Source organism: Oryctolagus cuniculus, chromosome 11, assembly GCF_964237555.1.
Source record: "Oryctolagus cuniculus chromosome 11, mOryCun1.1, whole genome shotgun sequence".
In the NCBI taxonomy this organism is placed as follows: Eukaryota; Metazoa; Chordata; class Mammalia; order Lagomorpha; family Leporidae; genus Oryctolagus; species Oryctolagus cuniculus.
In genome coordinates, this window is record NC_091442.1 from 19,874,870 (window position 1) to 19,888,167 (window position 13,298).

General features: G+C 43.4%; 1 protein-coding gene across 2 annotated transcripts in view; it reads right to left on the reverse strand.

The window, feature by feature from the left end:
- DHX35 (DEAH-box helicase 35) overlaps window positions 1–13,298 on the reverse strand; it is a 74,459-nt gene that overhangs the window by 44,771 nt on the left and 16,390 nt on the right. For both annotated transcript variants that reach the window (XR_011379898.1, XM_002710767.5), the window contains exons 4-7: window positions 11,545–11,622; window positions 6,627–6,731; window positions 4,358–4,419; window positions 3,121–3,190 (exon numbers count right to left, since the gene is read on the reverse strand). Coding sequence is in view for 1 of the 2 variants with exons in the window: in XM_002710767.5 (XP_002710813.4) it covers window positions 3,121–3,190; window positions 4,358–4,419; window positions 6,627–6,731; window positions 11,545–11,622 (315 nt within the window). In the remaining variant the exon portion in view is untranslated. The remainder of the gene's footprint in view (window positions 1–3,120; window positions 3,191–4,357; window positions 4,420–6,626; window positions 6,732–11,544; window positions 11,623–13,298) is intronic.

A 13,298-nucleotide genomic window follows, 5' to 3' on the forward strand; every position in this document is an offset into this window, starting at 1 on the left:
AAGACCCGGCTGCTCCAATTCTGATCCAGCTCTCTGCTATGGCCTGGGAAAGCAGTAGAAGATGGCCTAAGTCCCTTGGGCCCCTGCACCCACGTGGGAGACCCAGAAGAAGCTCCTGGCTCCTGGCTTCAGATTGGCACAGCTCCGACCATTTTGGCCAACTGGGGAGTCAATCAGTAGATGGAAAACCTCTCTCTCTTTCTGCCTCTCCTTTTCTCTCTGACTTACAAATAAATAAATAAATCTTTTAAAGAAAATAGCAGCTAATATATTCTATGTCAGGTGCTATTCCAGAGTCCCTGCATACATGCGTGTCAAGTACACACTGCACAAAAATGCCTGGCTAAGGGGGCTACAAACACCTGAAATGCAGCCCTCTCCCCTCATGAATCTATGGACATGCTCCCACAGCGGCGGCATCTTCTCTTACCTGCAAAGGTACCTGAGTCTAGCACCCTCAGTTTTACATTACCTTAGGCAAGCCTCACACCAAATTATGATGTAGGAGCTACAGCCCATAGAACTCTCTTCAATGAATTCCCTTATCTATACAGGCCAGGGCAGTAGTCACTAGCTATATGCAGCCATAAAGCCCCTGAAATACAGAAACTAGACTTTTAAAAATCACAGATGGCTAGCGGTCACCATATAAGAAAGTAGACATACAGCATAATAAAGAGACCACTATTATCCTCATTTTAGAAACAAGTCACTCCGCAGAGAATTTGAGCCCAGGCAGTCTGACCCAGAGCCCATGTTCTTTTCTTTTTTTTTTTTTTTTTTTTTTTTGAGAGGCAGAGTTAGACAGTGAGAGAGAAAGACAGAGAAAGAGTTATAGACAGTGAGAGAGACAGAGAGAAAGGTCTTCCTTCCTTTGGTTCACTCCCCAAATGGCCGCCACGGCCAGCGCACTGCACCGATCTGAGACCAGGAGCCAGGTGCTTCCTCCTGGTCTCCCACGCAGGTGCAGGACCCAAGCACTTAGGCCATCCTCCACTGCCTTCCAGGGCCACAGCAGAGAGCTGGCCTGGAAGAGCAGCAACCGGGACTAGGACCCAGCACCCCAACCAGGACTAGAACCTGGTTGCCAGTGCCGCAGGCAGAGGATTAGCCAAGTGAGCCATGGCATCGGCCCCAGAGCCCATGTTCTTAATCACCCTGTTTTGCCACTTCTTTCTAGATTCCTATGACCAGAAATTTGTACAAAGAAAACAAACATAAAATAAGGGAAGGGAAGAGAAAATGAAGATCAGGTCAAAACAATGCTAGCCATGAGGGACAGATTGTGGTACAATGTGTTAAGTTGCTGCTTGGGACCCTTATAGGTAATATCACAGGGCCTGGTTCAAGTCCCATCTACTTTGCTTCCAATCCAGCTTCCCGCCAGCATACACCCAGGAGGCAGTAGGTAATGGCTCAAGTATGTGGGCCCCTGCCACCCATTTCTTAGCTCCTGGCTTTGGCTTGGCTGTTGTGGCCATTTGTGGAATATACCACTGAAGGAAGATCTCAAGTCTATCACTCTGCCTTTAATCAAGACAGACAGACAGACAGGAAGGAAGGAAGGAAAGAAGGAATCTTTTAAAAAATCGGTCTTGAGGCTAGCATTTCAGCACAGTGGGTTACAGTCATCCCATATGAGCACTGATTTATTCTTTTTTTTTTTTTATTTGACAGGTAGAGTTATAGACAGTGAGAGAGAGAGACAGAGAGAAAGGTCTTCCTTCCGTTGGTTCACCCCCCCAAATGGCTGCTACGGCCGGCGCTGCACCAATCCGAAGCCAGGAGCCAGGAGGTTCTTCCTGGTCTCCCACAAGGGTGCAGGGACCCAAGCACTTGGACCATCCTCCAGTGCCCTCCCTGGCCACAGCAGAGAACTGGACTGGAAGAGGAGCAACCGGGACTAGAACCTGGCACCCATATGGGATGCCAGCACCGTAAGGCGGAGGATTAACCAAGTAAGCCACTGGTTTAAGTCCCACTACCAATCCAGCTCCCTGCTAATGTGCCTGGGAAAGCAGAGAAAGATGACCTAAGTACTGGGCCCCAGCCAGCCATGTGGAAGACCTGGATGGAGTTCCAGGCTCCTGGTTTTGGCCTGGCCCAGTCCTAGCCATAGCAACCATTTGGCAAGTAAACCAATGGATGGAAGATCTCTCTCTCTCTCTCTCTCTCTCTCTCTCTCCAATTCTGCCTTCCTTATAAATAAATAAAATCATTTTTAAAATTGGCCATGAATTGTATTATCGAAGCCAATTTAGACACATGGGGTCTTTATACCCTTTTCCCTACTCTAGGTATATTTGAAACTTTCATAATGAAAAGTTAAAAAGGAGAGAAGGGGGCAGCGCTGTGGCATAGTAGGTTAAGCCTCCGCCTGTGGAGCTGGCATTCCATATAGGCACTAGTTCGAGTCCCAGCTGTTCCACTTCTAATCTTGCTATCTGTTTATGGCCAGGGAAAGTAGTAGAAGATGGCTCAAGTGCTTGGACCCCTGCACCCACATGGGAGACCTGGAAGAAGCTCCTGGCTCCTGCCTTCGGATTGGTACAGCTCTGGCTGTTGCAGCCATTTGGGGAGTGAACCAGCAGATGGAAGACCTCTCTGTCTCTCCCTTTCTCTCTGTAATTATGCCTCTCAAGTAAATAAATAAATCTTAAAAAAAAAAAAAAAGAGAGAGAGAGAGAAAATAAACAGAAATACAACACATTTAATTACAAGGATAGTTACTACAACAGTATTTAAAAAGTATGTAACATCTGAAAGCCATATATAGGCCTAAGAGTAAGAGAAGAGTTAAATACTTTAGGGTAGAGACATATTATTAAATAGTCATTAAAAATAATGTGTTCAAAGGATATTTAATGACAGAGAGAAATGATCTTGATGAAATGTTATGGGAAACATGCAAGACACAAATTAGCACATACAATCCAGCCCCCAGTAAGCCCAAACAGATACAAGTAGCAAACATCCCACCAACAATTTTCTCTGAATGGGTAGGATTATGAACTTTAAAAAATTATTTTTTAAATTTTGCTGGATTTCCCAAATTGCTACAGTTACTTTCCTACTCAGGCAACTAAACAAAAACACAGAACTCCGGCAATGAAGTCATACCTTTTTTAGCAAACCGATGGCAATGTCAGTGTATAAGGTCCTCTCGTGGGCTTCATCCAGCATGATGGCACTAAGGATCAGAGGGGAAGCTCTCAGTGGGCATCTGACCAACCATCCCACATCATCCCATTTGGACCTCCACATGGACTTCTGGGTCTTTAGCCCTCATGCAATCACCTTGTATCAACAGTAAACCCAACTGGGGCTGGCACCATGGCTCACTTGGTTAATCCTCCGCCTGCGGCGCCGGCATCCCATATGGGCACCGGGTTCTAGTCCCGGTTGCTCCTCTTCCAGTCCAGCTCTCTGCTGTGGCCCGGGAGGGCAATGGAGGATGACCCAAGTGCTTGGGTCCCTGCACCCGCATGGGAGACCAGAAGAAGCACCTGGCTCTTGGCTTTGGGATCGGTGTAGCTCCAGCCGTGGTGGCCATTTGGGGGGTGAACCAATGGAAGGAAGACCTTTCTATCTCTCTCTCACTGTCTAACTCTGTCAAATAAATAAATAAATCTTAAAAAAAAAAAAAAAAACAGTAAACCCAAGTCACTCTTCTTTGACAGTGAGGGAATTCTTAAGCTAACAAAAATGGTGACATCAACATATCTTAGTGAAGTACAGGATGTGGTTACTGCTATCAGCAAAGAGCTTTACACCACCCCCATTGAACTCCAATAGGATTTAACAAGTGATTTTAGTGACATCATAACCAATAATCCCACAGAGCACATAAAAACTGGAACAAGGCCCTCAGCTGTATAAACAGCCAACAGGGCAGACGACCACAGCCGTGACACTCCAGACCAAGGAGTCTAATGGGTCAACCTCTCCCACAGAGCCTGAGTGGAACAACTTCACTGCTACACTGATGGACAAAGATACACAAGGATGAGACAAAGGGATAAGTAACCCGTGACTCTGTGTATTATATTCAAACACACACTGCCTAAGTGAGTTTGCTGTGCTGGGTCGCCACAATCTCTACCACTCCTGGGGTATAACAGAGGCAAGACGTACAGGTCACATCATCAGGCTGTTTAAATAATGAGAGCTTTAAATTTGCCCATTTGGGGCTGTCTACAAAGAACTGTACTACCCAAATTCTGAAGAAAAAAATCAAAGATCACAATAGCAAAGGTTAAGAGAAAAGCTTTGAGGTAGCTATTACCACAACTGCTTCTCAATCTATTTGTGGACTTGGGAAACTTCAGGAAAGTTATGACAGAAAAAACTCATTTACCTATATTTTGTTAACAGTGGGTCAACCATCATCTCTCTGACCAGCATTCCGTCGGTGAGAAACTAAAACATAAAAACAAGTTTTAGACATAATTCATTTATATAAGCCATTAATGATTTTTTTAAAGTTCAAATGCAACTCTGCAAAGTTCAAGTACAACCTCTTCACCAGCATGTGATTAGATCAAGTCCCACAAAGGACTGGGAGGAATGCCCCATTTTCCTAAAACTTTAAATATGGGATTCTCACTGTGTCTATAAATCTTTCCACAGAATCTCATCAGCCTTCATTACATGACTGTCAGCAAAGTCCCATTTCCCCAGGGCCTGCACCACTGGCACTGCTAACGAGTGGCCAATGAGGATAAAACTGTGTCTGACCAGGGAAACACTGTGGGCCTCAGGTAACTGTTCTTGAAATGTCCCAAGGCCTGCAGACTGCCTCTCTGGAGGTTAATGACCTCAGCTTCATTGATACTATTTGAAGAAGTTAGACTGGGGTCACAGTTAAGAACAGGAGCTACCGTGTCAAACTTGCTGGTGTTCAGATCCTCGCTTTGTCCCTTACTAGCTGGGTGAACCTTGGGTAAGTTACTTACCTTCTCTGAGCCTCCCTCCTCTTTCATAAAATGTGGTAATAAAAATAACCATCTCACAGAGTTCTTGTGAGAACTAAATAAAATAGTACATGTAAAACATTTAACACAGGACCTAGCACACAGAAACTGTTCAAGGAATTATTATTTGGGATTAATGAGTGTTTATAAAATGCTTCAGAAATACGCAGCAACAACTGGATGCTGTTACTCTCACTCAAAAATAAACTCAGTATGTTAACAAGGCTAAACAGTCTTCCTTGAGGGCTGTATACTGGTGTTTTTATTGTTTTCAGGAAATGCACTTGTCATGTTTCTTGGAGTGGCACTAGATGTCACATGCATGAAAAGAAGTGAGAACTTCTGGGGCTGGCGCTGTGGCACAGTGAGTTAATGCCCTGGCCTGAAGCGCCAGCATCCCATATGGGCGCCGGTTCGAGACCCGGCTGCTCCACTTCTCATCCAGCTCTCTGCTATGGCCTGGGAAAGCAGTAGAAGACGGCCCAAGTCCTTGGGCCCCTGCACCCGCGTAGGAGACCCGGAGGAAGCTCCTGGCTCCTTGGCTTCGGATCAGTGCAGCTCCGGCCATTGCAGAAAACTGGGGAATGAGCCATCGGATGGAAGACCTCTCTCTCTCTCTCTCTCTCTCTCTCTCTCTCTCTCTCTCTCTGCCTCTCCTCTCTCTGTGTAACTCTGACTTTCAAATAAATAAATAAAATATTAAAAAAAAAAAAATGAGAACTTCTCACCAATGACAAGTCACCAGTTAAGAACTGAGTGTCTTCAAATTAGGACAAAACAGAACACAAAAGCTTTTCATCAAAGACTCAGAAAGAATCATTTGGTTATATAATCCACAGAAAATTAGCTAGCTTAAATATTCCTTTTACCTAGCAAAATGAATGGCAAAGGTAACAATACAGGATATTGGAAAACAAGGTCCATATTTGACAAATCACTGCAATGCTCTTTCAGCTCCTCTGATTATTTTAAATTATTTAAAATTCCTCTACTGCAAACTAAGAAGTAAGAGGGATTCTAATAACCAGCTTTCATTTCATCAGGGCATTTCATTCATTGTTTTATTGCACTATCTGATTAGACGTTGATTCCAGGACAGCAGTACACAGCAGATACCCTGCAGAGCTGATTACACACTGATTACTGTTGATACTAATTATCTTAATATTAGCAACTAGGTCAAAGAACACACTGATAAAATCCATTATCATATAAAAATGAGAACATTTCATCTAGTGAAACCATCATTTATGAATTCTATGCTTTATTTACTTAAACTATCTGTCCCTCTTTTAAAGTCTTTTATAAGCCTCGTTTCTATATTGAGATAGCTATATGAGGTAGTGGGAAAAAATTAAAACATATACAAGAAAAGACAACTTTCAGTCCTGGTTCTTCCATCAGTGGGCATCAGGTGGATCACTCAATCCCAACCCCTTAGCTCTCCACCTGTAGAATCAAGGCTATACCTGACTGCCAAGTACCTTTCAGAGTAAAGAAAGAACTCTGTCCCTTCCAGCAGACTAGAATCCCTGAGGCCAGGCTGTCTGACACTTTCTACCTCGTCCTCAGTGTATTGCACAGCAGCAGTGGTGCATGTTTTTAAACCCCTCTCCTCTTATTTGTACCAGGAAAGCAGCCTGAACACTTCACCTTGATTCTTGTAGCCAGCGGGTGCGTGCAGTCATCAAAGCGGATGCAATAGCCCACTTCATGGCCCAACACCGCACCCCTTTCCTCAGCCACTCTGCCTGCAACCTTTGGGAAGAAAGAGCATGCTGAAAATAGAGACATAGAAATTACTGCACAGAGCACATACTATGGAAAACCTAAGGTCATTTATTTTTTAAATAGTATGTGAACACAGTGGAAAATGAGAAGAAATAGTGCAAGTTATTAGAGAACAAACATGGTAATTTTTGCAATTTATTAATTTGTATACTTAGGTATCTCATTTTATTCTATCATGGTCTTGGGGCAACTTATAAGAACATATACAAGGGGCCAGCGCTGTGGCGCAATGGGTTAATGCCCTGGCCTGAAGTCCGGCATCCCATATGGGTGCAGGTTCAAGACCTGGTTGCTCCACTTCCAATCCAGTTCTCTGTTATGGCCTAGGAAAGCAGTAGAAGATGGCCCAAGTCCTTGGGCCCCTGCACCCACATGGGAGACCCGGAAGAAGCTCCTGGCTCCTGGCTTCGGATCGGCACAGCTCTGGCCCTGGTGAGTGAACCAGTGGCTGGAGGACCGCTCTCTCTCTCTCTCTCTTCTCTCTACGTGTAACTCTTTCAATTAAATAAATAAATCTTTAAAAAAAAAAAAAAAAAAAAAAGAACATATACAATAAAAATGAAATCACATAAAGATGTTATAGACCAAGACCAAGACCACAGAAATCACAGATAAATTCAAAAGACCAAAGCCAATGAGGAATTTCAAAAACCACAGATATGCCAGAAGTTATTTAAGGTTAGCCACAAATTCAGCTCTAAATTTGGTGCAAAAGATTTATCCTGTTCCTGAAGAAAGAGCAATCAACCAGGGACAGCTTTTCCTGTCTCCATGCCTTAAAATCAAGCACTGTCCACTGGACCATGCAGGCAGAAGACGAATCATCAAATTCTATACTAGGCCAAATTCATTTTCTTGTTGGAGGCAAAAAAAAAAAAAAATATTTTCAAGAGCCAGGTGCCTAAAGCAATCTGTAACGGTGTCCAGTTACCACAGACAGTAAAATGGAAAAGAAGACAGAAACACGGGTTAAAAAAATTTTAAAAAGGCAGATGGGTGAATGAGAAGATTAATAAAAAGATCCAAGTGAATACAGTAGAAGCAGAAAACAAAATAACATATATGATAAAGTCCACAACTATAGGAAAAATTTCATCCCCCTCTACACGGCATGTATAGAACGTGAGTGAAGAAAAGAAAACAAGACTCCAATTACAAGATCCTGGAGGTCCCCAGGGAGGCTACTCAAAGGTCATTAATTTTTAATGAAAAATATCTGAAATAATGAATACACCTAAAAGTAGAAGAGCAGTAATGTTTACCATTCAGTTTAATTTAAAATAAAATAAATACAGAGTTTAACAGTCACTATATAATTACCTAACTGAAAAGAACCAAACGGAAGCCATCTGAAAAGAGGTTTCCCAGGGACTATGCACGCCAGCCCCATGTACGACAGGGGTTTAGTCTCCCTCTTCCACAGGCGCAGCAACCTCTTCCACCCATGCCCAGGCTGTGGTTCCCGAGTCTGGAATGTGCCTGGCACAGGAAGCATCCTGAGGCTGGGCCCCTGCTGCAGCCCCAGGCTTCCCTGCTCTCTCAGCTACACCCAAGCAGGTGTTATCTGCCCATCATTGCTGAAGAAACTTTAGAGTGGAGGAGGATCAGAAGTGGCTCTGCCAAGTGACTTGAAATTAGATCTGAGAGGCCAAAGCAGAATCAATCATGGAGCAACTGGTCTGTATCACACAGTCTTTCGAAACAGCTCATGAAACCAGAAATCCATCCTACCTGCTCTACCTCTGGACGTTCTATCTCCGCATAACCAGCATCTCACCAGGACGGTTTCGTGATTCTTTCAATTTAACCCTACAAGTGGTTGTATTACAAATCTCAGGAGATGGTACAGAGAATGTGTGCACAGAGACACTGGCAGCTAATGGGAGACAGAGGCTCGCACAAATGATTGAATAAATGAACCAATTCTGCCCATTAAAAATATAATCATTTTATGGGTCTATAAAGAAAAAGCCAAACTTATTTATTTTTGCCATCTTACTATTTGTATACATTTGCAATCAAAAGAATGTATTTTATTTCAAATTTTTTTATTTTGTCATTTATGAACAAAGTCACATTCTATTTGCTTTTTTTTCTTTGAAGTTTTAAAAAAAATTTTTTTTTTTGACAGGCAGAGTGGACAGTGAGAGAGAGAGACAGAGAGAAAGGTCTTCCTTTGCCATTGGTTCACCCTCCACTGGCCGCCGCGGCCGGCGCACCACGCTGATCCGATGGCAGGAGCCAGGAGCCAGGTGCTTTTCCTGGTCTCCCATGGGGTGCAGGGCCCAAGCACCTGGGCCATCCTCCACTGCACTCCCTGGCCATAGCAGAGAGCTGGCCTGGAAGAGGGGCAACCGGGACAGAATCCGGCGCCCCGACCGGGACTAGAACCCGGTGTGCCGGCGCCACAAGGTGGAGGATTAGCCTATTGAGCCACGGCGCCGGCTAAGTTTTAAAAATTTATTTATTGGAGAAGCAGAGACAGACAGACAGGGATGGAGACAGACAGACAGAGATGGAGATGAGAAGGAAGGGCTTCCATCTGTTGGCTCACCCTCTAAATGCCCACGAAGGCCGGGACTGGGAGCAGGGAACTCAATCCAGGTCTCCCTGGACCCATCTCCTTAGGCCATCAGCCACTGCCTCCTAATGTCTGCATCAGCAGGAAGCTGATGTCAGGAGTTAGGGCCAGGTATTGAATCCAGGCACTCTGATAGGAGAGGTGGACATCTAAACCATGTCTTAACTGCTAGGCCAAACAATGACCCCATCTATTGGTTTCGCAATAGATTTTTGCCTCTGTTGTTTAAATTCTGCTCCCCAAAAACTCATCAATTAGACTGAACAAACATCTTTTTGACAGAACAAATATATACAAAAAGGGAAAGAGAGGTTTAAAAAAAAAAATAGAAAGAAAGAAAGAAAAAGGAAAATCAATCCCAGGGCACTTACTACATAGCTAGCATTGTACTCTATCTAAACTTTCACAAATCCCATCTTGTTAATAGGATGCACACAGCTCATCAGGTAGGGAAAGAGAACCTCACATTTACAAATGAGGAAACCAAAATAAGGCAGGCAACTGAGCTCATTCTGCTCCATAGGACAAGGCAGGCCTAGTCTGGAAGCCAAGTGCAGCCCATCTGAGTCCAAGGAGAGTCACTGCCCACTGCTCCTCCAGGAGCCCAACCCAAGTAAGGCCTATGCGACTGTTCTCGGGCACTGGGGCTGTTGGAAGGTTTTAGTCTGCACTCAAAGTTCCTCCAGTCATGCAGCTTTTCAAACCTGATGACTCTATTAACAAGACCTGGTTAATTTATACAATCTTTGTTCTTTAGAGAGAAAGCTTGTGATTTTATGGAGGTTATCCATGGCTACAAATTTGGAGCTGAAATGCAAGCTGATTATGCACTGGGATTCCAAACCACAAACAGGAAAGTGTTCTAAGTTTTAAGCAACTCAGTCATCTTTCAGTGACATAAAAGATGAATCGTAACTCTGCAGTATAGTTTCCAAACTTTCGTACCCAATTTTACACACACAACTTGTAAAAATGTTTACCAATAATTTTTAACTTGAAAACTATTATAACATGGACTTTGTTAACAAAGTTTACACAACTAATTAAAACTCTGTTCAGAGCTAAAATAATATGCAGAAGCAGAACTAGTTTCTTGGGGGGCAGCACTGTGGTGCAGCAAGTTAAGCCAGAGCGTGCATGACCAGCATCTCATATCAGACTGCCAGTTCCAGTCCCAGCTGCTCTGCTTCCAATCCAGCTCTCTGCCAAAGCACCAGGGAAAGCAGAGGAAGAAGGCCCAAGTAACTTGGGACCCTGCACAGATGTGGGAACCCCAAGGAAGCTCCTGGCTCCTGGCTTCAGCCTGGCCCAGCCACGGCTGTTACAGCCATTTGGGGAGTAAATCAGTGGATACAAGATCAACTTCTTTCTCTCTCTCTATCTTTACCTTACAAATAAATAAATAAATCTTTTTTAAAAAAAGGTAAGTTTATTTTGGTGTAAAAATATTTTTAAACCCATGCAAGTTTACATAATATGTATTTTCCATGAATTTTTTTGAAAAACCTGCCCATAACTGAAAATAAGTGAAATCTTGGAGTTTTTCATAATCTTTTTTCTTAAGCTTCAATAAATTTTCTGTAGTGAACAAACACTTATTCAAAGTTCAGGAACTACTCCTTTTTCATTTTAGTTTCCTCTTTTGTTAAATTCAACACAAGCAAATATGTGGTTAGGATTCCCTGTTTATAACATTATTTCTCTCCAACCAGCTACCCACTCATCTTTATCTTCAAAAGGAGCTTGGAGTGACATTCACAGAAGTTCACAATGATTCTCCTGGGTGATGAGCAATGGTGTTTTTTATCTAATTATTTGTTTTTACTTCCTGAGTATTTTATTACATAAAATGCTCATAATGTATAGACAGAAATTTTACAAAAATACTCAAATCATGGTTGTTGCTTTTTTTACTTTTTTTATTTTTTATTTTTTATGTGACCAAGTAACAAAACTGGTCACCCAAAATCAGTTTTAAGGAACCCAAAATTCTGGGAGCCATAGGTTTAGATTTCTCATTTTGAAAAGATGATAGAAATCTAATTCTGTTTGCAGAAACAATCTTGGTGTTCTAAAGCATAGTTCTTATAACTGAAGAACTAAAATGTTAAGGAACAACTTCTATTCACTTGAAGCTTTTAAGCAATAAGAAAAAAAAAAAAAAGTCCTAGAAATAGAAGACACAGAAAATAAACTCACAGTAACAGCAGCCACTCTTCGAGGCTGGGTCACTCCCACCACTCTCCCCTCCGCCGTCCAGCCAGCTTCTGCAAGGTACTGCAAACAGAAGCACATCTCAGCACACATCTGACATCACTTCTCCACAACCTCCCCCAAGGATAACCCTGCAGTGTTAAAAATCACTGCGAGGACCAGCATTGTGGCACAGCAGGTGGGACCTCCGCCTGCAGCACCGGCATCCCATACAGGCACTGGTTAGGGTCCTGGCGGCTCCATTTCCAATCCTGCTCCCTGCTAATGGCCTGAGGAAGCAGCAGAGGATTGCCCAAATCCTTAGGCTCCTGCACCAACATAGGAGACCCAGAAGAAGCTCCTGGCTTCTGGCTTTGGCCTGGCCTACCCCTGGTTGTTGTGACCACTTGGGGAGGAAACCAGCAGAAAGAAAAATTTCTCTCTCTGTCTTTCCCTCTCTCTGTAACTCTGCCTTTCAAATAAATAAAAATAAAAATAAATCACTGAGAAAAAAAAACAAGTTCTTTTTTCTTTTTTGGAAGGCAGAGAGTTAGGGAGTAAGGCAAAGAGAGAGACAGAGTGGCAGAAAAAGATCTTCCTTCAGATGGTTCACTCCCCCAAACAACCACAATGGCCAGGGCTGGACGAGGTGGAAGCTAGGAGTCTGGAACTCAACCTGGGTTTCCCCCAGGGATGGCAGGGATCTAGGCACTTGAGTCACCATCTGCTGCCTTTCCAGGAACAGCAGGAGTATGGGTTAGCAATTCTGAATCTATTTTATGTGTATAGAATTTAATGAAAAATACAGTTAGTGAGGACCGAGTTTCTCATTGCTGGAGAAAAGTTACAAATAAAGAAAGGCTAAAACCAGCCTTGTGGAGCTGGATTGAATCAGGTACATCAGCATAAACTCTGTGTGTAATGTGTTATTGCCTAAGCCTGCCCACTCAGACTTTAACAATGACACCTCCATAGCCATGAGCACCCTAACAGCCTGACCTTGATTTCTAAATACTTCTCTCCCATTAAGGGAGCAGGGGCATGTGCAAGGGAAACAGAAGATGAGCCTAAAAGTCTGTGATACAGAAAGTTAGGACACGGTCTAAAACAGATGGAGGCTTTTAGAAAGAAAACAGGAGGCAAACTGAAGGAGCTCCTCGTGATCAACAATTGCACAATCTGAGCAAATAAACCATGAAAGTAGTAGGTGTGGACCCACAGAAACATGCAAGTACCCTTGAATCCATATCCATAGTCAGAGATGAGCTAAGAAGCAAACAAATGCGGGGAAAGGACAGCTCCTCCTTGCAGAAGACTCCACTCAACAAGGCAATGAGGGGAAAGGGAACTCCTCAGTGCTGCAGACAAGCCCCACTGAGCGACGCTGAAATCAGTACATGAACATGTGAGAGGAGCATATTTGCACTGAAAACATCGCCCCCAAGATATCTACCAACTGCAAAGGGAGGGGCAGCAGCTTTAGAGTCCAAACCTCACACCTCAACCAAGTGATCAAAGTTAACGTCACCAGCACCAACACATGTCAACATCACAGAACCCTTTACACCCTGCACCAAGGACACTGTATCATTTGTTTCTCGCCACAAATGCAAAAATTCTCTTCAAATCACAAAAAAATAAAAAGACATAATACAACCTGAGGGACATGGTCCAAAAAAAATGCCCAATATTCTGTCAAAGTACTAAGATCATAAAAGACGGGGAGTTGACTGGGAGGCCTAGGAACCTTCACAGATTAC